Source organism: Zonotrichia albicollis, chromosome 33 (genome assembly GCF_047830755.1).
Source record: "Zonotrichia albicollis isolate bZonAlb1 chromosome 33, bZonAlb1.hap1, whole genome shotgun sequence".
NCBI lineage: Eukaryota > Metazoa > Chordata > Aves > Passeriformes > Passerellidae > Zonotrichia > Zonotrichia albicollis.
The window spans coordinates 2,326,444-2,352,956 of NC_133851.1; the positions used below are offsets into that span (position 1 = coordinate 2,326,444).

General features: G+C 46.8%; 1 protein-coding gene across 2 annotated transcripts; it reads left to right on the plus strand.

Moving 5' to 3' along the window:
- Positions 1 to 1,556: 1,556 nt before the first annotated feature.
- Positions 1,557 to 22,253, plus strand: ACVRL1 (activin A receptor like type 1). 2 transcript variants are annotated; one of them, XM_074530711.1, is made up of 10 exons: positions 1,557 to 1,873; positions 7,825 to 7,895; positions 10,690 to 10,914; positions 11,578 to 11,777; positions 12,198 to 12,297; positions 14,604 to 14,750; positions 15,520 to 15,795; positions 16,968 to 17,165; positions 20,205 to 20,335; positions 21,585 to 22,253. In XM_074530711.1, the coding sequence occupies exons 2-10, from the start codon at positions 7,826 to 7,828 to the stop codon at positions 21,717 to 21,719; spliced, it is 1,482 nt and encodes a 493-aa protein (XP_074386812.1). In that variant the 5' UTR covers positions 1,557 to 1,873; position 7,825; the 3' UTR covers positions 21,720 to 22,253. The 2 variants fall into 2 exon arrangements, with proteins under 2 accessions (XP_074386812.1, XP_074386811.1); XM_074530710.1 differs by lacking the exon at positions 1,557 to 1,873 and adding an exon at positions 1,897 to 2,275.
- The last annotated feature ends 4,260 nt before the right edge of the window (positions 22,254 to 26,513 follow it).

Genomic DNA, 26,513 nt, shown 5'->3' on the forward strand with positions numbered 1-26,513 from the left:
TCTCAGCGAAATGTACCTGAAGGCCTTCAATAAATAAATAAATAAATAAACAACTAAATAAATAAATAATATGTTAACAAATAAGTAAATAATAAATAAATATCTGGAAATAAATAAATAAATAAATAAATAAATAAAATTTATTCCCTTTAATTTATATATATTATTTATATATATCGATAATAAATAAATAGATAAATAAACAAACAAGCAAATAAATAAATAAATAAATAAATGCTTTTTATTCCCTTTATTTTGTCTGGCCTCAGTTTTTAGATGTAGTCCCTGAGGGGGGGCTTAGTCTGGCTGAAATGTACCTGAAGGCCGTCAAAAAATAAATAAATAAATAACCAAATAAATAAATAAATAAATAAATAACATATATATGTAAATAATAAATAAATAAATGCATAACTAAATAAATAAATAAATGCATAACTAAATAAATAAATAACTGCTTTTTATTATCTTGATTTTGTCGGGCCTCTGCTTTTTAGGCAGCCCAAGAAAGAAAGGCCTCATTCAGCACAGCAGCCTGGAATTTCTGGGAATAACCAACCTGGAATAACCAGGGAGGGGCATCCAAGCAGCCCAAGGCCATTCCCAGATCTAGAACATTCCATCCCCACCCAAGCAAGCTGAGCACCTCGGGGATGCTCAGGGTGAATTGCTGACAGCCATGGGATGGAATTTCCCATAAAAATTGGAAAATTGGGGTGGGAAAACCACTCAGGGAAGGACGAGTGTGATTGTGTTCACAGGGGTTCTTGGATGAGGCAAGAGACGAATAATAAATAAATAATAAATAATAAATAATAAATCAAGACTTCTGACCATGGAGAATGTTAACTCCATGATCAGAAGGCTTGATTTATTATTTTATTATATATATATATATATATATATATATATATATATATATATATATATATATATATATAAAACATTATATTTATACTAAAAACAAAAGGAAGGAAAAGGTTTTTTCAGAAGGCTAAGCGAAGAATACAAAAAAAAGAGAATTATAACAAAGCTAGCTCTCTTGGACTCTGTTTGAGATTGCTCTGGTTTTGATTGGCCATTAATTACAAACATTCAAGATGGCCCAATCAAAATTCTACCTGTTGCATTCCACATATTTATACTGAAAAGAAAAGGAAGGAAAGGTTTTGTCAGAAGGCTTAGCTAAGAATAGAAAAAAAAGAGAATTATAACAAAGCTCTCTCGGACTCTGTTTGATTGGCCATTAATTACAAACATCCAAGACGGCCCAATCAAAATTCTACCTGTTGCATTCCACAGCAGCAGATAACTATTGTTTACTTTTTTTTTTTTTTCTGGGAAAAAGGGAAAATCCTAAAGAAAGGATTTTTAGTGCAAAAAAATGTCTGCGACAGACGAGGAGGGACTCAAAGGAACCAGGATGGAGCTGGGGCCCGGTGAGCGGGGAGGAAGGGAGGCTGCTGGTGGCTGTGTGCTCAGCAATAGGAAATGCTTTATTAGCTGGGAGTGGTGGAGACAAGCCAGGCAGGAAGAGGCAGTAATAAGAAACATTTTTTTTTTTTTTTGACTTCTCCCACATCCAGACCGCAGAGCAGCTGCCAAACGGCTGCGTTGGACAGAGCGGGGTGGCCTAGCCGGGCAGAGCAGGGGAAGGGTGACAATCGTGACAATCGTGACAATCCCTGCCCAAGGGGGACAGGCACGGTCATGGGTGGCAGCATGGGTGGTGGGAAGGGAGAAGATCCATGAAGATCCTCGGAGTTGGGGCTCAGGAGCGAAGCTGAGGCGGATCCAGGAGCGGGATCGTGGCTGGGCGAGGCCTCCAAGGCTGGGCAGCGCCAGGGGAGCCCACAGGACCTGGATGCTGGAGGTGAGTGGAGAAAAAACCACTCATGGGGTTGGGGCTGCACCAAGATCAGGGCTTCACCCCCAAAATTAGGATTTGGCCCCGTTTGCTTGGTGTTCTGTGGGACTGTGGTGTTGACATTGGGGTTAGAGAGGCTGGAACTGGGTTCCTCATGGGGTTGGGACTGCACCAAGCTCAAGGCCTCACCCCCAAATCAGGATTTGGCCCTGTTTCCTTTATGTTCTGTGGGGTTGGGATGTTGACATCAGGGTTAGAGAGGCTGGAAATGGGGCCAGGGGCTCACACTAGTGTGGTGGGAGCAGGCCCTCACTAAAGAGCTGAAATAATAAAAAACTGCAGCAGAAATGCTGGCATCAACATGGGTTGGGCAGTGCCAGGGGGTCCCACAGGACCTGGATGCTGGAGGTGAGTGGGGAAAAACCACTCATGGGGTTGGGGATTCCCTCCTGGATGACCCCCAAATCAGGATTTAGCCCCATTTCCTTTGTGTTCTGTGGGGTTGTGGTGCTGACACCAGGGTTAGAGAGGCTGGAACTGGGTTCCTCATGTGGTTGGGCCTGCACCAAGCTCAGGGCTTCACCCCCAAAATCAGGATTTGGCCCCGTTTCCTTGGTATTCTGTGGGGTTGTGGTGTTGAAATCAGGGTTAGAGAGGCTGGATTTGGGGCCAGGGGCTCACACCAGTGTGGTGGCAGCAGGATCTGTGCCCAGGTCCTTGCTAAAGACATAATAAAAATAATTTATTGAAATAATTTACTGAAATAATAAGAAACTGCAGCAGAAATGCTGGGATCAACAACGGCTGGGCAGTGCCAGGGGACCCCAAAGGACCTGGGTGCTGCAGGTGAGTGGGGAAAAGCCACTCATGGGATTGGGGATTCCCTCCTGACTGAACCCCAAATCAGGATTTGGCCCTGTTTCCTTTATGTTCTGTGGGATTGTGGTGCTGACATCAGGGTTAGAGAGGCTGGAACTGGGTTCCTCATGTGGTTGCACCTAGCTCAGGGCTGCACCCCCAAAATCAGGATTTGGCCCTGTTTCCTTGGTGTTCTGTGGGGTTGTGGTGTTGATATCAGGGTTAGAGAGGCTGGAACTGGGGCCAGGAGCACAAATCAGGGCTCACACCAGTGTGGTGGCAGCAGGATCTGTGCCTTATTATTTAGCTCTTGCTAAAGAGCTGAAATAATAAGAAATAAGAATAATAAGAATTAAGAAATTAGAATAATAAGAAAAATAAGAACAATAAGAATAATAAGAATAATAAGAACAATAAGAATAATAAGAATAATAAAAAACTGCAGCAGGAAGGCTGGGATTGGTGTGGGAAATGGGGAATTTGGGTGTATTTTGAAAAGATGTGGGGAAAAAGGAGAGAAAGTTGACAGCACTGCTAGCAGGGGCTGCATGAATTTGCCACCTCAGGGCTCCCCTGTTCCACAGCAAATCCCAGGTCTCTCATTAGAATTATTAACGTGCAAAAATCACTTTTCTGCCAAAAACCAGCAGGCAGAAAGGGCAGGGATGGAGGGAGGAGTGAGGGGCTGAGATTGGGCTGGCCCTGAAAGTGGCAGAACGGGGAGAAAAGGGCAAGAAAGACCCAAATGGTCACTTAAAGAGGCTCCATCTCCACAAACCAAGCTGGGGAGAGCCCCAACCATGGAGCTCCTTCCCACTGGAGCCCTCCGAGAGGCTGGGGCAGCCACAGGCCATGGAATCCCTGCACCAAGGTGACCCTGAGAGGGTTTGGCTGCTGTCTTGAGTGGATTTTGCTCTTTTGAGTGGGTTTTGTTGCTTTTTTGAATGGATTTTGGCGCTTTCTTGAGTGGATTTTGCTGCTCTCTTTGTGTGGTGCACGTTCATGGAGTGGAAATTCTCCTTCTCCGGGTTTTGCTCCAGACCCTCAAACTGGGAAATTCTCCTTCTCCCGACCTTCAAACCTTCAAAATTCTCTTTCCCCAGGGTTTGCTCCAGATTCTGGAGATGGGAAATTCTCCTTCTCCAGGGTTTATTCCAGACCCTGGAGCTGGAAAATTCTCCTTCTCCAGACCCTCAAACTGGGAAATTCTTCTTCCCTGGGGTTTGATGCAGACCCTCAAACTGGGAAATTCTCCTTCCCTGAGTTTTGCTCCAGACCCTCAAACCGGGAAATTCTTCTCCCCCAGGGTATGCCCCAGACCCTCAAACTGGGAAATTCTCCTTCCCTGAGTTTTGCTCCAGACCCTCAAACTGGGAAATTCTTCTCCAGGGTTTGCTCCAGATCCTCAAACTGGGAAATTCTCCTTCCCCAGGGTTTATTCCAGACCCTGGAGCTGAAAAATTCTCCTTCTCCAGACCCTCAAACTGGGAAATTCTCCTTCCCTGAGTTTTGCTCCAGACCCTCAAACTGGGAAATTCTCCTTGCCCAGGGTTTGCTCCAGACCCTGGAGCTGCCTCACAGCTCCCTTCCAGCACCCATGTCCCACCCCAGATTTTTTTCCTGGTTTTTTTTTCCCTTCTCCTGATGCTACAAATCCCAGAGAACATAAACCAGCCCCCAGGCAGGCAGGGTAAGATGCTCTGGATGCCCATGAGCTGCAGCTCCTGATGAGAAATGAGGAAGGAAAGGACAGGGATGGGAATACCAGGATTGATTTGTGCCTTTCCTGGGCTGTTTTTCCTGTGGGATGCCACTCTGGATTAAGTTTTTGCTCTCAATAACAACAACAATCCATGGGATGTTTGGTGCACAGCAGAGTTTGGGTGAGGCCCTGGCTGCTTTGTGTTCCATGGCAAATATCCTGCAGCTGTCTCATGCTTCAGGATTTTGGGGAAGTGGCTCCAGGGAGGGAATTCACCACCTGGGAGGCTCAGCTTCCCTTTTAAATCACACATCCTGCAGCTCTCAGGGCTGCAAGAAATGTGGGGCTGGGGGTGAGGAATCGGAGGGGCTGAGTTTTAAAATAAAGCTGATCCTAGCCCAGCTCCAAAGAGATTGAGTTTTAAAATAAAGCAGATCTTAGCCCAACTCTGAGGAAGTTGGGATTTTAAAATAAAGCTGATCCTAGCCCAGCTCCAAAGAGATTGAGTTTTAAAATAAAGCAGATCTTCGCCCAACTCTGAGGAAGTTGGGATTTTAAAATAAAGCTGATCCTAACCCAGCTCCAGAGGGGTTGAGTTTTAAAACAAAACTGATCCTAACCCAGCTCCTGGGGAGCTGAGATTTTAAAACAAAGCTGATCCTAGCCCAGCTCTGAAGGAGTTAAGATTTTAAAACAAAGCTGATCCTAGCCCAGCTCTGAAGGAGTTGGGAATTTAAAATAAAGCTGATCCTAGCCCAGCTCCAGAGGGATTGAGTTTTAGAATCAAGCAGATCTTTGCCCAACTCTGGGGGAGTTGGGATTTTAAAATAAAGCAGATCTTAGTCCAACTCTGAGGAATGTGGGATTTTAAAATAAAGCTGATCTAGCCCAGCTCCAGAGGGACTGAGTTTTACAATAAAGCTGATCCTAGCCCAGCTCTGGGGAACTTAAAATTTTTAGATAAAGCTGATCTAGCCCAGCTTTGGGAGAGTTGGGATTTTAAAATAAAGCAGATCTTAGCCCAGCTCTGAAGAATGTGAGATTTTAAGATAAAGCTGATCTAGCCCAGCTCTGGGAGAGTTGGGATTTTAAAATAAAGCAGATCTTAGCCCAACTCTGAGGAATGTGAGATTTTAAGATAAAGCTGATCTAGCCCAGCTCTGGGAGAGTTGGGATTTTAAAATAAAGCAGATTCTAGCCCAGCTCCGGAGGGATTGAGTTTTAAAACAAAGCTGATCCTAGCCCAGCTTTGAGGAACGTGGGATTTTAAAATAAAACTGATCCTAGCCCAGTTCTTGGGGCAGTTAGGAATTTAAAATAAACCCAATCCTAGCCCAGCTCCAGAGGGGTTGGGATTTTAAAACAAAGCTGAGCCTGGCCCAGCCAAGGATGGATCAGCCTGGCATCACTCCTCCACCAAGGCCCTGCCCTCCATCGCCAGGACCCAGGATCTGCTCACTGATCCTCTCGCTGTTGCCTCCCCTCGAGCCACAACCCAGTGAGTTATTTTGGGGAGGAAAAGCCCGATTTGAGCAGGGCTGGGGCCTGCCCTGGGTCAGCCACGTCCTTGCGTGACTGAGCTTCCCCATCAAGGGCAGGATCTAAACAATCTTGATTCCTGTCCCAGCAGCCCTGGGCTGGGCTCTTCAATTGCAGGAAACGGAGCCTTTTGGCATGTTTATGTCGGGAACACGAAGAATGAGCCCAGGAGGGGCCGGGGTTGTGAGGCTGGGGGGGATGGATGTGTTTGCCTTGGCACAAATGGTTCTTTCACAAAGAGAAAAAAAAATTAAAAAAAAATAAAAAGGAAGATTAAAAATAGCCAAACTTCCCCCCAAAGGCTCAGCAAGGAATTTTTGGCTGTCCCAGCACCTCTGTTTGTGTCATTGATAAGCTGTGCACATAAAAGCAGCCCCAGGAGGGAGACCCTGCTGCTCGTGGCGTGGGGGATTTGGGCTCCATCCCAAGGACAGGATTTCCCAAATTTGGGATCCCCAGCAGTGCTGTGGCAGCAACAGGGCTGTGGTTTTATGGAGCAGGAGCCCTGGGAAGGATTTCCCAAATTTGGGATCCCCAGCAGTGCTGTGGCAGCAACAGGGCTGTGGTTTTATGGAGCAGGAGCCCTGGGAAGGATTTCCCAAATTTGGGATCCCCAGCAGTGCTGTGGCAGCAACAGGGCTGTGGTTTTATGGGGCAGGAGCCCTGGGAACAGCGTGGAGTTATTGCATTTGTGGGGTGCCTCGATGTTGGGAGGAATGAGGAATCTGACTCCATCTTCTCAGAAGACTAATTTATTATTAATACTATTATTAATAATAATTTCAATACTACTACTACTACTAATAATAATAATAATACACTATTATATTAAAGAATTCTCAGGGGTCTCTGTATTTGTGTGGTGCCTCGATGAAGGAAGGAATGATCAATCTGACTCCATGTTCTCAGAAGGCTAATTTATTATTATATTATATTATATTATATTACATTACATTACATTATATTCTATTAAAGAATATTAAAGAATACTAAACTGTATAGTAAAGAATACGGACAGGATGTTTACAGAAGGCTAAAAAGATAATAATGAAAACTTGTGAGTCTCGACACAGCTTGGCTGTAATTGGCCAATAAATCAATACAATTCACATCAGAAACCCAATGAAACAATCTCCAAACACATTGCAAAGGATGTGAAGCATCCTTGGAAGCGTATTTGGCACAGAGAAATGATGGATTTGACTCCATGTTCTCAGAAAACTAATTTATTACTTTATAATACTATATTATATTAAAGAATATTAAACTATACTATACTAAAGAATACAGAAAGGATACTTACAGAAGGCTAAAAAGATAATAATGAAAATTTGTGAGTCCAGAGTCCTGACACTGATTGGCCAAAGAGTCAAAACAATTCACATCAGAATCCCAATGAAACAATCCCCTGAGGGTAAACAATCTCCAAACTGATTCCAAAGGAGCAAAACACAGGAGAAGCAAATGAGATGAGAATTGTTTTCCTTTTTCCGTGAGGCTTCTCAGCTTCCCAGGAGAAAAATCCTGGGTGAAGGGATTTTTCCAGAGAATGTGAATTTAGCAGGCAGTGCTGGTGTGGGGATCACCAGGAGAAAGGAAGGAGCTGATTCCTGAACATTCCTGAGCTCTGTGGGGCCACGAGTGGCACCCACACCATGCCAGGGAGCTCTCCTGGTCTCGGGATGTCCCGGGATCTGTTCTCAGGAAGGGCCGTGCCCAGGATGTCCGGAGCCAAACACATCTTACCTCACTCTGTTGTGCCTGAATTCTGCAGTTCCCCTCCCTTCCCCAAGCCCCCAGGGCTGGGGATGGGCTCTGGGGGTGCAGGGGCTGCTCTGACCCCCCTCTCTCTCCCCAGGATGATGCCGTGTGGGGCTGGTGGCCGGGTGCTGCTGGCGCTGATGACCTTGTCCTTCAGCTTTGCAGCCGGTGAGTGCCAATGGGGTGACAGCAGGTCAAAATAAACCCTTTTTTTGGGAGCAGTTCAGCCCAAAATAAAAGCCAGGGAGGAAGCTGGGCTCCTCAAGGACTGTGCTGTGCCCCTGTGGAATGGTGAGCCATCCCCCAGAGAGGACCTCAGCTTAATTTTATTATTATATTATTATATATTGTTGTTGTCCTTATTAATATTTTATTTTATTTTATTTTATTTTATTTTATTTTATTTTATTTTATTTTATTTTATTTTATTTTATTTTAATTTAATTTAATTTAATTTATTTTATTATTATATTAATTGTGGTATTATTATATCAGTGTTATTATATATATAATTATTATATATATTATATATTTTATAATTATATATATTATATAATTATAATAATATATTATATTATATAATAATATAATATATTATATTATTATAATTATATAATTGATATATCAATTATCTCAATTGTGGTTGATAAAGTGTGTTGCTGTCACCAGAGGGGACGTGGGGGAAATGTCGCTGTCGGAGCGGTCATGACACAAAGCAGAGACCACAAGCAGTCTCAGACGGCCACTCTTTATTATTGAACATGCTGACTTTTTATACACTTTTCAATGGTTTATGCTTTTTCTGCTTTAAATATTGGCTACAATAAATAAACATAACACTATTGGTGAAAAGTTACAGCGATTTCAACTAACTTTCTAAAAATACTTCATCTGGCTGAAAAGTTCTCTTATCTTCCTTCAGTTCTTCATTTCTTTTGGTCTTCTTGGTCTTAGAGAGAGCTCCTTATCAGCTTCTTGCTTCTCAGCTTTTTCTCGCTCCTTTAGCTAACAGGCCTGCAGTTGGCCCCTTCCACAGGGAAAGGCTGGGACCACATACTAAAAATCTGGGTTTTCCCAGGGGTGGTGGTGGTGGTGATGATGATGATGGTGGTGTGCCTACAGCTGTCAGCTCCAGCTGCAGACAGGCCTGGAGACCCACACCCCTCATTCAGGCTCTTACTGATGGTGCCCCACGTTGGGCGCCACTGTAAGAGCCGAAATGGGAGATGTGGGGCTCCAGGGGCTCTCCAAAATGCAGATTATTCCATCCAAGAGGTTACAGCACTCCAGGGTTGGGGGTAACAGGGCCTGTGCTCACAGCTGTCAGCTCCAGCTGCAGGCAGGCCTGGAGACCCTTTGGTTTTGGTTACATTGCATTTTATACTTTTCTTTTGGTTACAACACATTTTATACTTTTCATTTGGTTACAATGCATTTTATACTTTTCTTTTGGTTCCAATGCATTTTATACTTTTCATTTGGTTACAATGCATTTTATACTTTTGGTTATAATGCATTTTATACTTTTCTTTGCTGAGCATCTTAATACAGCAGAACCAATCTACACCTTAACTATTTTCTATAGCCTATCATAACTACTGTAATTACCATATATCACATTACTGTTCTCCAGTCACTACAAGTCAGTACATTACAGTTAAAGCCAGAGGTTGTTTTTCAGTTTTCTTGCAGTGGAGAATTCTGAGATCTTTTTTCTACTTGCAACTTTGCTGCCTTGTTTGCCTGTGCTGTATTCCTGCTTATTCCTGCTGTATTCCTGGTAAAAACATCTTCTCGTTTCAGGTGGGTTTATCTTTTCCTCTAAGCCATAAAAATCCCTTCTAACTAACAAACCTTTTGCCTTCTTGGTTATCCAGTAATTTCAGCAATTCTTTTCTTCTATATCATAATCTGCTTCCATCTCTATTCCTTCACCATGCTCTACATTTTAAAATCTTTCTGCTAAGCCCACATATCTGTGAGACTTTCTTGTCAAACTTTCATCCTTCCCAACAGCCACCAACCCCAAACCAGCCCCAGCAGCACCCCACAGCACCAGGGGAGGGGGACAGGGAGTGCAGGATGGCCACCAGAGCCACCCCCGTGCTGTCCCCTCGCTGTCCCCTCACCACTGGATGTCTGGCTGCCCTCAGGCTGAACTCCCTGATTCCAGGAGGGATATTTTCTGTGCAAAAGGGCAGAGCTAAATTAGGAATTTGGGAGCGTGGCTGCCATCTGAGCCACCATGGCACAGGAAAGCAGCTTCAGGGAAGTCAGGAAAAACTCCAGGAAGGACCCTGGGTTTGGCACCCAGCTCCCAAAACACCCTCTGGGAAGGCACTGGCTGAGTTGGGGGTTTTTGATCTCACCCCAGGCTCCCATAAGGTGCCATGTGCCCTGGGATTTTGTGGGCAGGATGTGACCCTGCGTGTGGTAAACCAGTGCATCCCAGTTAATCCCAGCTGCTGGGCTGGATCTATACCAGGCCGGCACAGCCCATCCCATGGAGCCTCTTGGGGCTGTGGGAACAGGGGACCCCCAGGTTCAGGGCTGGGATTTGGAGCCCAGGTGGGAGCAGGAGATTTTCTGGGGGGTTCCAGGATGGGCTGAGCACCCACAGCAGCCTTCCCCTCCTTCTGTGATGGTCCCAAGCTGCTCATTCTCCAAATTTGGAGCTTTTAGGAGAATGTCCCTGTCCCCAAAGCTACCAAAGCTCCCGGGTGGGCAGTGGGGTGACCCCATGGAACAAAGTGTCCCCTCCTGGTGCCCGCAGAGGAGCTGCTGTGTGCCTGTGACGTGCCCCACTGCAGCCAGCCCAACTGCCTTCCCCTCCTTCTCTGATGGTCCCAAGCTGCTCATTCTCCAAATTTGGAGCCTTTAGGAGAATGTCCCTGTCCCCAAAGCCACCAAAGCTCCCGGGTGGGCAGTGGGGTGACCCTGTGTCCCTTCCTGGTGCCCGCAGAGGAGCTGCTGTGTGCCTGTGACGTGCCCCACTGCAGCCAGCCCAACTGCACGGGCCAGGTGTGCTTCGTCAGCAAGAGGAAGGAGGAGGGCACCATCACCCAGCACCGGGGCTGCTTCTCCCAGAACATTCTGGAACACTGCCACACGCCCGTCACAGAGCAGTACGGCATGAGGTGCTGCAACTTCCACATGTGCAACGCCGAGCTGGAGATCTTCCTGCAAGGTACAGGGGACAGGGGACAAGCTGCCCACGTGGCTGGGGATGTGGTTGGGTCCCCAGGACGAAGGAAGAATTGATGAATGTGACTCCTTGTTCTTAGAAGGTTAATTTATTATTATATTATGACATAATAATATGATATGATATGATATGATATGATATGATATTATTGATATATTTTCTTTATGTATTATTTATTATTTATTATTTATTATTTATTATTTATTTTATTATTATATATTTTCTTTTATAGATATTATTATATTATATTATATTATATTATATTATATTATATTATATTATCATTACATTATATTATATTATAGAATGCTACACTAAAACTACACTAAATAATAGAGAAAGGACACAGACAGAAGGTTACAAAGAATTACAATGAGAACTCGTGACTGCGTCCAGAGTCCTGACACAGCTGGACAGTGGTTGGTCATAAAGATCAAAACAATTCACACGAAAACAATCAAACAATCACCTGTTGGATAAACAATCTCCAGATCACATTCCAAAGCAGCAAAACAGGGAGAATCAATCAGATAAACATTGTTCTCATTCCTCTCTGAGGCCTCTCATCTTCCCAGGAGAAAAATCCCGGGCGAAGGGATTTTTTTCAGAGCATGTGAACGCCACACCCTCGTTTCCCCCACCCAGGAGAAGACGCCCTGGTAAAGGCACCTTCCCTACCCAACCTCCTCCTGATGATCTTCGTCCCGCTGCTGTCCCTCCTCGTCCTCGCGGCGCTCACGGCGCTCTTCTGCTGGAAGGTGGCCCAGCAGCGCCACAAGCACAGCGACTTTGGTGACACCGACCTCATGCTGAAGGCATCCATGATGGGAGACAGCACTCTCGAGGTGGGTGAGCCCTGTGAGGGACCCCAGATGTCCCCAAGGTGTGTGTGGGTGTCGTAGGAAGGGGACCAGGACACCAGATGGTTCAGCAAACAGGTCCAGTCCAGTTTATTGAAGTATCAAACACTTATACAGCAAATAATAAGCTTATGAATATTCTGTAAGCCAAGCAATCTATTGGTTAAACTATACCATGAACTCTTCCTCATTCCTTAGGGGTTACATCTCTCTTTTCTCATGTCTCTTTCGCTGTTTGTTATTATACTACAGCTAGGCTCAAGGACACACTATCTATGCAGGTGCAGGACTTGGAATTAGCCACGGTTTTGTACTTTTCCAGTCTCTCTAGTCAGCTAAATTCCCAACACGTGGGTGTGTGGGGATGGCCACCACGCTGACCCCGTGGCCGCCCTGTTTGTGCAGGACCTGCTGAACGACGACTGCACCACGGGCAGCGGGTCTGGGCTGCCTTTCCTTGTCCAGAGGACGGTGGCTCGGCAGATCACCCTCATGGAGTGTGTGGGTAAGCAGAGGAGGCTGTGGTTTATTAAAAAATATGGATATTAAAAAATGTGGATCGCTAAAAAATATGGATATTGATCTAGTGCCGATATCCAACTGTGATGGACAAAAACTCTAACAGTTTAGAGTTTGAAAGTGAATGTTTATTGTGGGATAATTCCCAAAAACACACAAGGTGATTACAGAGTCCTTTTATCTATACAAGTATGGAATACCCAAAATACAAATGCATATTCATAACTTTGGTACATCCCATTCCTAATAAGGATATTGATCTGGTACTGATATCCAACTGTGGTGGACAAAAACTCTCTTAATAGTCTAAAGTTAGAAAATTAATGTTTATTGTGGGATAGCTCCCAAATATACAGCACAATTTACAGGTGATTACAGAGCCGTTTTATCTATACAAGTATTGAATACCCAAAATACAAATACATATTCATAACTTTGGTACATCCCATTCCCAATATGGATATTGATCTAGTACCAATATCCAAAAACTCTCTAACAGTTTAGAGTTAGAATGCTTTTTGTGAGGTAATTCCCAAATACACACTGCAATTTACAGGTGATTACAGAGTCCTTTTATCTATACAAGTATGGAATACCCAAAATACAAATACACATTCATAACTTTGGTACGTCCCATTTCCAACATGGATATTGATCTATGGATTTTGATATCCATAGATATCAATTCAATACAAGTATTGAATACCCAAAATACAAATCCATATTCATAACTTTGGTACATCCCATTCCCAATATGGATATTGATCTATGGATTCTGATATCCAAAATATATGGATTTTGATATCCATAGATATTAATTCAATACAGGTATTGAATACCCAAAATACAAAAGCATATTGATAACTTTGGTACATCCCATTCCCAATATGGATATTGATCTATGGATTTTGATATCCAAAATACATGGATTTTGATATCCATAGATATCAATTCAATACAAGTATTGAATACCCAAAATACAAATCCATATTCATAACTTTGGTACATCCCATTCCCAGCATGGATATTGATCTATGGATTTTGATATCCAAAATATATGGATTTTGATATCCATAGATATCAATTCAATACAAGTATTGAATACCCAAAATACAAAAGCATATTGATAACTTTGGTACATCCCATTCCCAGCATGGATATTGATCTATGGATTTTGATATCCAAAATATATGGATTTTGATATCCATAGATATCAATTCAATACAAGTATTGAATACCCAAAATACAAATCCGTATTCATAACTTTGGTACATCCCATTCCCAGCATGGATATTGATCTATGGATTTTGATATCCAAAATATATGGATTTTGATATCCATAGATATCAATTCAATACAGGTATTGAATACCCAAAATACAAAAGCATATTGATAACTTTGGTACATCCCATTCCCAGCATGGATATTGATCTATGGATTTTGATATCCAAAATACATGGATTTTGATATCCATAGATATCAATTCAATACAAGTACTGAATACCCAAAATACAAATCCATATTCATAACTTTGGTACATCCCATTCCCAGCATGGATATTGATCTATGGATTTTGATATCCAAAATACATGGATTTTGATATCCATAGATATCAATTCAATACAAGTACTGAATACCCAAAATACAAATCCATATTCATAACTTTGGTACATCCCATTCCCAGCATGGATATTGATCTATGGATTTTGATATTCAAAATATATGGATTTTGATATCCATAGATATCAATTCAATACAAGTATTGAATACCCAAAATACAAATCCATATTCATAACTTTGGTACATCCCATTCCCAGCATGGATATTGATCTATGGATTTTGATATCCAAAATATATGGATTTTGATATCCATAGATATTAATTCAGTACAAGTATTGAATACCCAAAATACAAATCCATATTCATAACTTTGGTACATCCCATTCCCAGCATGGATATTGATCTATGGATTCTGATATCCAAAATATATGGATTTTGATATCCATAGATATCAATTCAATACAAGTATTGAATACCCAAAATACAAATCCATATTCATAACTTTGGTACATCCCATTTCCAATATGGATATTGATCTATGGATTTTGATATCCAAAATATATGGATTTTGATATCCATAGATATCAATTCAATACAAGTATTGAATACCCAAAAGGACGCCCGTGCTGCTCCAGGGCTCTCCCACACGGGATCCAGGTGCTCCCACAGGGGATCCAGGTGCTCCAGCGGGTCCTGGGGACACTGGGTGACGCGGTGGCACGGCTGTGGCAGGTAAAGGGCGCTACGGCGAGGTGTGGCGGGGCGTGTGGCACGGCGAGAGCGTGGCCGTCAAGATCTTCTCCTCGCGGGACGAGCAGTCGTGGTTCCGCGAGACGGAGATCTACAACACCGTCCTGCTGCGGCACGACAACATCCTGGGTGAGCCATGAGGGCTGGGGACAGCGGGGTGTGTCCCTGATCCCAGGTGTTTCAGGGGGTCTCTAATCCCAGGTGTTTCTCCTGTCCCTGATCCTGGGTGTTTCCCAGGTGTTTTCCAGGTTCCCTGATCCTAGAGGTTTCACAGGATCCAAGGTGTTTCCCAGGTTCCCCGATCCCAGGTGTTTCTCAGGGTCTGTGATTCCAGGTGTTTCTCCCTGTCCCTGATCCCAGGTGTTTCACAGGGTCCCAGGTATTCCAGGGGATCTCTAATCCCTGGTGTTTCTCTCTGTCCCTAATCCCAGGTGTTTCCCATGACCCCAGGTGTTTCCCAGGGTCTGTGTCCCCACTTGTTTCCCAGGTGTTTCCCAGGTGTTTCCCAGTTGTTTCCCAGGTTCCTTGATCCCAGCTGTTTCCCAGTTGTTTCCCAGGTGTTCCCCAGTTGTTCCCTAGGTGTTTCCCAGGTTCTCTGATCCCAGCTGTTCCCCAGCTGTTCCTCGGGTTCTCTGATCCCAGCTGTTTCCCAGCTGTTCCCCAGCTGTTCCCCAGCTGTTCCCCAGGTTCCCTGATCCCAGCTGTTCCCCAGCTGTACCCCAGGTGTTTCCCAGCTGTTCCCCAGGTGTTCCCCATCTGTTTCCCAGGTGTTTGTTCCCCAGGTGTTTCCCAGCTGTTCCCCAGGTGTTCCCCATCTGTTTCCCAGGTGTTTGTTCCCCAGGTGATCCCCAGCTGTTTCCCAGCTGTTCCCTGACCCCAGCTGTTTGTCCCTGGCCAGGTTTTATCGCCTCTGACATGACCTCCAGGAACTCCAGCACGCAGCTCTGGCTCATCACGCACTACCACGAGAACGGCTCCCTCTACGACTTCCTGCAGAGGACAGCCCTGGACGTGGACACCTGCCTGGGCCTGGCCTCCTCCATCATCTGCGGCCTCGTCCACCTCCACGTGGAGATTTTCGGCACTCAGGGCAAGCCTGCCATCGCCCACCGGGACCTGAAGAGCAGGAACATCCTGGTGAAGAGCAACCGGCAGTGCTGCATCGCAGACCTGGGTGAGGTGGAGGGGTGCGGGGTGGTACCCCCAAAAATGAGGTACCCCAGGGGTGTGATACTCCAGGAATGAAGTACCCCAGGCAGGAGGTACCCCAGGGATGTGAAACCCCAGGGATGTGACACCCAGGGCTGCAGCACCCAAGGGTACCCAGGGGTGTGGCACCCCAGAAATGAGGTACCCCAGTGATGGGGTACCCCAAGGATGAGGAATCCAGAGGGGTGTGAAATCCCAAGAATGAGGTGCCCTAAGGATGGGGTATCCCAGGGATGAGGTATCCAGGGTTGTGGTACTCCCAAAAATGAGGTACCCCAGGGATGAGGAATCCAGGTGTGTGGTACCCCAAGAATGAGGTGCCCTAAGGATGGGGTATCCCAGGGATGAGGTATCCAGGGTTGTGGTACTCCCAAAAATGAGGTACCCCAGGGATGAATGAGGAATCCAGGAGTGTGGTAGCCCAGGGGTGTGATACCCCAGGAATGAGGTACCCCAAGGATGAGGTACCCCAGGAATGAGTTATCCCAGGGATGAGGAATACAGGAGTGTGGTACCCCAGGGATAAGGTATTCAGGGGTACCCCAGAGATGGGGTACCCCAGGGATGTGATACTCCAGTGATGTGATACCCCAGGGATGTGATACCCCAAGAATGAGGTACCCCAGGGATGTGGTACCCCAGGGATTAAATACCCCGGGGATGAGGTACCCTGGGGATGAGGAATCCAAGGATGAACTACCCCCAGGGATGAGGTACCCCACTGATGAGGTACCCTGGGGATGAGATACCCCAGGAATGTGGTACTCCAGAGATGTAGAACCCCATGTAGGGAACATGGAGCTCTGGGGCTGTGGAACCCCACAGATGTGATGCTCCAGGAATGTGGAACCCCGGAGATGTAACACTACAGGGATGTGATGCTCCAGGAATGTGGAACCCCGGAGATGTAACATTCCAGGGATGTGATGCTCCAGGAATGTGGAACCCCGGAGATGTAACACTCCAGGGATGTGATGCCCCAGGGTGATGGTGCCACAAGGATGTGGCATCCTGGGGTTTTGGGACCAGAGGGATGTTGAGCCCCATGGACTGCTCAGGGCCGTTATCCCAGCATTTTACAGCTGAATTAATGACCTTAAAAATCCCCCTAAACGCCTCGGTGCCCTGTCCCCGCAGGGCTGGCCGTGATGCACTCCCAGGGCAGCGATTACCTGGACATCGGCAACAACACGCGCGTGGGCACCAAGCGCTACATGGCCCCCGAGGTGCTGAGCGAGCAGATCCGCACCGACTGCTTCGAGTCCTACAAGAAAACAGATATCTGGGCCTACGGGCTGGTGCTCTGGGAGATCACCCGGAGAACGGTGGTGAACGGTGAGCAGCTCCCTGTTCTCCAGGCTCCTCCGATCCCTCCTTCCCCTGCTTTTCTTATTCCTTTTTTTTTTTTTTTTTTTTTGTTCCTTCGCCCAGAAGATTAGCTGTAAATTATAAACACTGTAATCTAGTGTCAGCACCCGGCTCCCTGATTAAAGGGCCCATTAGGCTCAATCAGCGCTTTGTTTGTTCAGCGCTGATTAGAAAACAAGCGGCTTCAAAGCGCTGCCTGGAAAGCGGCCACGGCCGGGACCTCCGGCCGCTGGGTTTGGCTCTGGAAATCGCGACTGGGACAAGGGGAAGGATCCCCCCGAGCTGGGGATGAAGGGAATTGGGGCAGCCTGGCCAGCGCTGCTCATCGCGGCAAAGTCCATTTAAACGTTAATTAAATGGTGGGCGCTGGCGGATGGGGTGGGAGGGTCAGTCTGGCCGGGATAATCTCATTTATGTCCCCAGGGCTCCCTCAGGTGACACATTTACTCCGAATTACCCCAACCTTGCTTAGCAATGACCTTCAGCCCGCTGGGTTTAACCCTTCCAGGACCCCTCGCTCTTCAGGGGATCGGGGATGGGGGGGAACTCCAGGGCTCAATGAGGTTTTGGGGTGCAGGGAGCTGCTGGGGGCTCGAGGCTCCCCAGAAACATTAAATCCCACAGGGGACACGGACATGTGCAAGAATTAAAGCGAGATTAGCTGGGCCAGCTGGCAGGGCTGACTGATAACAGCCACCAAGGGCTGTTATCGGTGATGATCCTCGTGGTGGGGCGGCGCTGGAGCCACCGCTGGTGCCACCACCCCCTGTGCCCAGGAGAGGGTGAGGGGGTGCAGGGAGAAGTTCCAGCAGCCCATGATTGAAATCTGGGTCTCCTCGAGACAGGTCTCATAAACTCTTGGAGATCAACACATCCAAGATGGCTCAGCTACCTTAGAAGGCACAAAATCAGCGGGTTGGCTTCTGTGGTAGTGCTGGAAGCAAAAAGGTTTTAATAAAAGGCAAAATAACAAAGCTCCTTATAGAGAAAACCTGAGCTAGATGCAAGAGGGGGAAAAAACAAACTCCACTGCTGTAAGGGTCTGTTCGAGCTAGGTCTTGTAGGCTTCTGGAGGTTTATACACATTTAAGATAGCTCAGCTACCTCAGAAGGCACAAAATCAGCAGGATGGCTTCTGTGGTGGTGTTGGAAACAGGAAAGTTTTATTAAAAGCCAAAATAACAAAGCTCCTTATAGAGAAAAACTGAGTTAGAGCAAGAGGGGAAAAAAGAAACTCCACTGATGTAAGGGTCTGCTTGAGTCAGGTCTCATAAACTCTTGGAGATCTATTCCACACCCAAGATAGCTCAGCTACCTCAGAAGGCATAAAATCACCAGGATGGCTTCTGTGGTGCTGGTGGAAACAAAAATGTTTACATAAAAGGCAAAATAACGAAAGTCTTTATAGAGAAAAACTGAGCCATGTGCAAGAGGGGAAAAAACCAAACTCCACTACTGAAAGGGTCTCCTCAAGCCAGGTCTCACAAGCTCTTGGAGATCGACACACCCAAGATAGCTCAGCCACCTTAGAGGGCATAAAATCAGCAGGATGGCTTCTGTGCTAGTGCTGGAAACAGAAAAGTGTTAAGAAAAGCCAAAATAACAAAGCTTTTTACAGAGAAAAACTGAGTTAGGGCAAGATGTTCTTGCTCCTGGTAAAACACCCCACAAAAGCAATCAGTTCCTTTGCTCTCTTCCTTTTCTTGCTCAGGTGGGATTTTTGGCTCCTGTCCCATTGGCTCTCCTTAAATTTGAGGTGAAATCCCTCAGGTCCTGTGGGGTCTTTTCACCTCATTGAGGAGAGAAATTCCTGGGCTTTTTTCCTTTTTAAGGGGACAAAGGACAGTTTGGTCACTCTGTCAACAGGGGGCGCATTGCTATAGGGGATGTGTGGGGTGCGGGTGAGGATGAGGATGAGGATGAGGATGAGGATGAGGATGAGGGTGAGGATGGGGATGGAGGGTGAGGGTGGGGATCGGGGTGAGGATGAAGGTGAGGATGAGGGTGAGGGTGAAGATGAAGGTAAGGATAAGGGTGAGGATAAGAATGGGGGTGAGGGTGAAGATGAGGACGAGGGTGAGGATGAGAATGGAGGATGAGGATGGAGGTGAGGATGAGGACGAGGATGAGGAGGTGAGGAGGTGAGGATGAGGATGGGGATGAGGATGAGGATGGGGGTGAGGGTGGGGATCGGGGTGAGGATGGGGGTGAGGATGAGGGTGGGGATCGGGGTGAGGATGAGGGTGAGGATGGGCATGGGGGTGAGGATGAAGGTGAGGACAGGGGTGAGGATGGGGGTGAAGATGGAGGGTGAGGATGAGGGTGAGGATGAAGGTGAGGATGAGGATGGGGGTGAGGATGAGGGTGAGGACAGGGGTGAGGATGGGGGTGAGGATGAGAATGAGGATGAGGATGGGGGTCAGGATGAGGGTGAGGGTGAAGATGAAGATGGAGATGAGGGTGAGGATGGAGGATGAGGATGGGCGTGAGCATGAGGGTGAAGGTGAGGATGGGGGTGAGGATGAGAATGAGGTGAGGATGAGGATGAGGATGAAGATGGAGGTGAGGATGAGGATGAGGATGGGTGTCAGGATGAGGGTGAGGGTGAAGATGAAGATGGAGATGAGGGTGAGGATGGAGGATGAGGATGGGCGTGAGGGTGAGGGTGAAGGTGAGGATGGAGGATGAGGTGAGGATGAGGATGGGGATGAGGATGAGGATGAGGATGAGGATGAGGATGAGCATGGAGATGAGGATGAGGATGAGGTGAGGATGAGGATGAGGATGAGGATGAGGATGAAGGGTGATGATGAAGATGGAGGTGAGGATGAGGATGAGGATGAGGATGAGGATGAGGATTAGGATGAGGATGAGGGTGATGATGAAGATGGAGGTGAGGATGAGGATGGAGGATGAGGATGAGGATGAGGATGAGGATGAGGATGAGGATGCGGATGAGGATGAGGATGAGGATGGGTTTAACCCCTCTCCATCCCCGTCCCGCAGGCATTGTGGAGGAGTACCGGCCGCCCTTCTTCGACGCCGTGCCCAGCGACCCCAGCTTCGAGGACATGAGGAAGGTCGTGTGTGTGGACCAGCAGACCCCCGTGATCCCCAACCGCCTCTTCTCCGACCCAGTGAGTCCCACCCCTGTGAAAAATGTGCATTTTAAGCTCAGCTTTTCACAAATATTCAAATTAATATTATATATGTTATGTTAGAAAGTTGTCCCTGTATTAATTTTCTTAATTAGTGTGTTAAATATAGTTTTAGTTTATAAGAAAATGTTGAAATAGAAACTGGAAAATGCCAATCACTTGGTTTTAAAATTTTAAAAGTTTAATAGTAATAAAATGGGTCCAAAAATCTATACTAAAATATTAGTATAAAATATAGTAATATTTTACAGTAATATTGTATAGCAATATTTTATATTACTATATTACTATATAGTAATACAGTAATATTTTATAGTAATATTTTATGCCTATAAAAATAGTAATACAATTAGAGTAATAATAATTTGGACAATTTGGATTAGGACAATATGAGACAATAAAAACAAAGAGTATATTTATTTATATATATAGTTATATTTATACTTAAAGATCTATTAATATAACTATATATATTTAAAGAAACTAGATATATTTTTGTATTTATATATATTTAGAAATATATGTATATATATTTATTTTTATATATTTTATATATTTATATATATTTATTTTTATATATTTTAGATATATTTATATATTTTTATATATTGACTACATATATTAATATATATCAACAATATATATAGTTTTATTTATTTATTTATAGTATAGTAATACATATTAACTATATATATATTTATAAATAGTTATATTTAAATATATTTAAATATAACTATGTATATATTTATTGATATTTATATATAAACTATATCTATTTAAATAATGAAGCAAAGTAAAAATTTTCCAGGTTAGAAATCCATTTAAATTTACAATTTACAATATATAGTTATATTTATCACTTATAACTATAGTTATATTTATAAATACATAGTTATATTTATAACTACCTATATTTATAACTATGTATATTTATAATATATATTTCTTAATAATTATATTATAGTTATATTTATGACTATATATTTATAAATATAACTACATATAGTTATAACTATATATTGATAAATGTATCTATATATAGTTATATAAATATATAAAGTTATAAATATAACTATATATAGATACATTTATTATTATTACATTTATTTTTATAACCATTTTATTACTATTAAACTTTCAAATTTTTAAAAGCAAGCGATTGGCATTTTTCACGCTGCCAATCAATCCCACCACAGCGTTTATTCCTCTTTTTGCGCCTCCCGCTCAGGTTCTGTCGGCGCTGGCGAGGATCATGAAGGAGTGCTGGTACCAGAGCCCCTCCGCCCGTCTCACCGCCCTGCGCATTAAAAAGACCTTGAAGAAGCTCAGCAATTCCGCCGAGAAGCCAAAACCGGAGCAGTGAGCGCCGGGAACCGGACACCGGAGCCACGGCCGGGCGGCACCGGGCACGGGATGGCTCCGGTCACGGGAGGGGATTCGCTCGCAGCTCCCGCCTCTCCCGCTCCTCCTTCCAGCAGGGTGAATTTGCAAACATGAAAAAAAAAAAATAGGAAAAAAAAAAAACCAACGCCAAAGGAGGAATCTGAAAAATCACCCGGTCTTAAAAATATCCCTGGATCCGATATCCGATCCCGGAGCGTCTGGCTGTGCCCGGCGGGGATGGCAGCTGGGCACCCACCCTGAGGGGCACCGATGGCAGAACAACCCTGGCCCTCAGAACCACCCCCATCCCCAGGGGCACCCGAGGGGCACCGATGGCAGAACGACCCCCAGCACTGGGGGCACCGACGGCAGAACCACCCCCAGCCCTCAGAACCACCCCAGCCCTCGGAGCACCAACCCCGAGGGGCAACTGAGGGGCACGGATGGCAGAACCACCCCCAGCCCCAGGGGCACCTGAGGGGCACCGATGGCAGAACCACCCACAGCCCACAGAACCACCTGAGGGGCACCGATGGCAGAACCACCCCCAGCACTGGGGGCACGGATGACAGAACCACCCCCAGCCCTCGAGGGGCAACGATGGCAGAACCACCCCCAGCCCTCAGAACCACCCCCAGCCCCAGGGGCACCTAAGGGGCACCGATGGCAGAACCACCCCCAGCACTCGTGGCACGGATGACAGAACCACCCCCAGCCCTCGAGGGGCAACGATGGCAGAACCACCCCAAGCCCTCAGAGCCACCCCAGCCCTCGGAGCACCCACCCCGATGGGCACCGATGGCAGAACCACCCACAGAACCACCCTCAGCCCCATGGGCACCTGAGGGGCACCGATGGCAGAACCACCCCAGCACTGGGGGCACCGACGGCAGAACCACCTCCAGCCCTCGAGGGGCAACGATGGCAGAACCACCCCAGCCCTCGGAGCACCCACCCCGATGGGCACCGATGGCAGAACCACCCCCAGCACTGGGGGCACGGATGACAGAACCACCCCCAGCCCTCGAGGGGCAAAGATGGTAGAACCACCCCAAGCCCTCAGAACCACCCCAGCCCTAGGAGCACCCACCCCGATGGGCACGGAGGCAGAACCACCCCCATCCCGAGGGGCACCTGAGGGGCACCGACGGCAGAACCACCCCCAGCCCTCGAGGGGCACCCACCCTGCGCCGGCTCCATCCCGGCGGAGCTGCCCGGACCCGCCCGGCGCTGGCAGGAATTCCCGGCAGAGCCGCGGTGCCCGCTGAAGGAGGGATGGGCTTCCCTGCCAAAGGTTGGCACCTCCCTGGATCTGCACCCTGGATTGTGGGGAGCCCAAAAACTGAGGAGCTGCCGGCATCCAGAGCGGTCTGAGCGTCAGGATGATCACAAAGTGATTTAGGATGATTTTTAAGGTCATCCATTCCAGCAGCTGGCATCCCCCTTGCCAAAGCAGTGCCCTCTTGGCTCTTTTCCAATATTTTGGTATTTTCTGAGGTGTTTTGGCTCAGGCAGCTTCATCCCCCGTCGCTCCTCGCCATCCCAAAATCCACCCCATGCTTGGAGATGTTTGGACATGACCAGGATGGGACGTTGAGCAGAACCAGCTTTGCCACATAACTATTTAATGATTAAGATTTAATATATTTAATAAAGTGTAAAGCTATTTTATCACCTAAGAGCTGCCCAAGCTCCCACGCTGGGCACGGGGGCACCATGGACATGGGGGGCAAGATGGGCATGGGCACTCCTGGCTCAATTTAGGGCTTCAGCTCCAAAATGTTCTCAGCACATCACAGCTGCCACCTTGGTCTGGCCCAGCTAGAGACTGGGAGGAACTGGGCAGCTGCTGGTTTTGGGCACGGCATGAGGTTATGGAGGGGTTTGGGCGTCTTAATCTGGGCTTGGAGTGTTCAGCTTGGGGTTTGGGGTGCCCTAACCAGGGTTTGGGGTGCCCTAATGAGGGTTTGAGGTGCCCTAAACAGGGTTTGGGGTGCTCAGATGGTGGTTTGGGGTGTTCTACCAGAGTTTGGGGTGCCCTAACCAGGGCTTGGGGTGCCCTAATGAGGGTTTGGAGTGCTCAGATGATGGTTTGGGGTGCTCTACCCAGGGTTTGGAGTGCTCAGATGGAAATTTGGGGTGTTCTGCCAGGGTTTGGGGTGCTCAGATGATGGTTTGGGGTGCTCAGCCTGTGGTTTGGGGTGCCCTACAAGGGCTTGGAGTGTTCAAATGGTGGTTTGGGGTGCCCTACTAGGGTTTGAGATGCTCAGCCCATAATTTGGGGTGTTCTACCCAGGGTTTGGGTTGCTCAGATGATGGTTTGGGGTGTTCAGATGGTGGTTTGGGGTGTTCTACCCAGGGTTTGGTGTGCTCAGATGGAGATTTGGGGTGTTCTACCCAGGGTTTGGGGTGCCCTACCAGGGCTTGGAGTGTTAGTCTGTGGTTTGGGGTGTTCTACCCAGGTTTTGGGATGTTTAGATGGTGGTTTGGGGGTGCTCAGATGGTGGTTTGGAGTGTTCAACTGAGGGTTTGGGGTGCTCAACCTGTGGTTTGGGGTGCCCTACTCAGCGTTTCAGATGCTCAGCCCATAATTTGGGGTGTTCTACTCAGGGTTTGGGGTGCCCTAACCAGGGTTTGGGGTGCTCAGAAGGGGGTTTGGGATGCCCTACCCAGGGCTTGGGATGCTCAGTCCAGGGTTTGGGGTGCCCTAATCAGAGTTTGGGGTGTTAGTCTGTGGTTTGGGGAGCCTTACCAGGGTTTGGGGTGCTCAGATGGTGGTTTGGGGTGCCCTGCTCAGCGTTTCAGATGCTCAGCCCATAATTTGGGGTGTTCTACCCAGGGTTTGGGATGCCCTGTCAAGGGTTTGGGGTGCTCAGATGGTTTGGGGTGCCCTACGAGGGGTTCGGGTGTTCAGATGGTGGTTTGGGGTGCTTACCCAGAGTTTGGGGTGCTTGGCTTGTGGTTTGGGGTGCCCTGTTCAGGGTTTGGAGAGCTCAGCCTGTGGTTTGGGGTGCTCAGCCTGTGGTTTGGGGTGCCCTAACTAGAGTTTAGGGTGCTCAGATGGTGATTTGGGGTGCCCTAACTAGAGTTTGGGGTGTCAGTCTGTGGTTTGGGGTGCCCTACCAGAGATTTGGGTGCTCAGATGGTGGCTTGGGGTGCCTACCCAGGGTTTGGGGTGCTCAGCGTGTGGTTTGGGGTGTTCTAACAGGGTTTGGGGTGTCAGTCTGTGGTTTGGGGTGCCCTATCAGTGTTTGGGGCGCTCAGCCCATAATTTGGGGTGTTCTACTCAGGGTTTGGGGTGCTCAGATGGTGATCTGGGGTGCCCTAACCATGATTTGGGGTGCTCAGATGTTGGTCTGGGGTGCCCTACCAGGGTTTGGAGTGCTCACCCTGTAGTTTGGGGTGCTCAGCCTGTGGTTTGGGGTGCCCTAACTAGAGTTTGGGGTGCTCAGATGGTGATTTGGGGTGTCCTAACCAGGATTTGGGGTGTCAGTCTGTGGTTTGGGGTGTTCAACTCAGGGTTTGGGGTGCTCAGATGGTTTGGGGTGCCCTGTTCAGGGTCTGCAGTGCCCTGCCCGGGTTTGGGATGCCCAGCCTCAGTGCCCACCTGCCCCAACATGGCACACCTGCACACACTCACACATCAAGCACACACACATCATGCTTACACACACACACACACCCCCATGCTTGCACACACACATCATGCTTGCACACACACATTGCACACACACATCATACTTGCACACACACCCTGCACAAACACATCACACGCACCTGCACAAATACATCATGCTTGCACACTCAACCTGCACACCTGCACACACATCACACACACACCTGCACACACACCTCCTGCACACCTGCACACACACTGTGCACGCACATCAGACACAAACAACACCTGAACACACACACCACACGTGTGTACACACACCAGACATGACTGCACACATGAACAATGCCTGAACACACACATCACACACTGTGCACACACATCAGACACAAACAACGCCTGAACACCTGCACATCACACACTGTGCACACACACCAGACACGGCTGCACACATGAACAATGCCTGAACATACAAATCATCCGTGTGCACACACACCATATGCAAACAACACCTGAACACACACATCACACACTGTGCGCACACGTCATGTTTGAACACATACGTCACACATGTGCACGCACATCAGACATGACTGCACACATGAACAACGCCTGAACACACCAATCACATGTGTGCACACACATTATACACAAAAATCACACTCATATCACACACTTATCACACCTGTATCACACATGTATCTCACCCATATCACATCCATATCTCACACATACCTCACACACCACATATATCTCACATATCTTACACACTTGTCACACCTGTATCACACATGTATCTCACCCATATCACACCCATATATCACATACTTATCTCATGCATATCTTACACACTTATCACACACATCTCACACTTATCACACCTCACACATACCTCACACATATATCTCACATATTATACACACTTATCACACCTGTATCACACATGTATCTCACCCATATATCACACTTATCACACACATATATCTCACATATCTTACACACTTATCACACACGTATCTCACCCATATCTTACACCCATATAACACAATTACCTCACCCATACCTTGCACACTTATCCCACCCACATCATACACATATCTTACACATATCTCACCCATATCTTACACCCATATCTCACATTTATCTCCCCTTATCTCT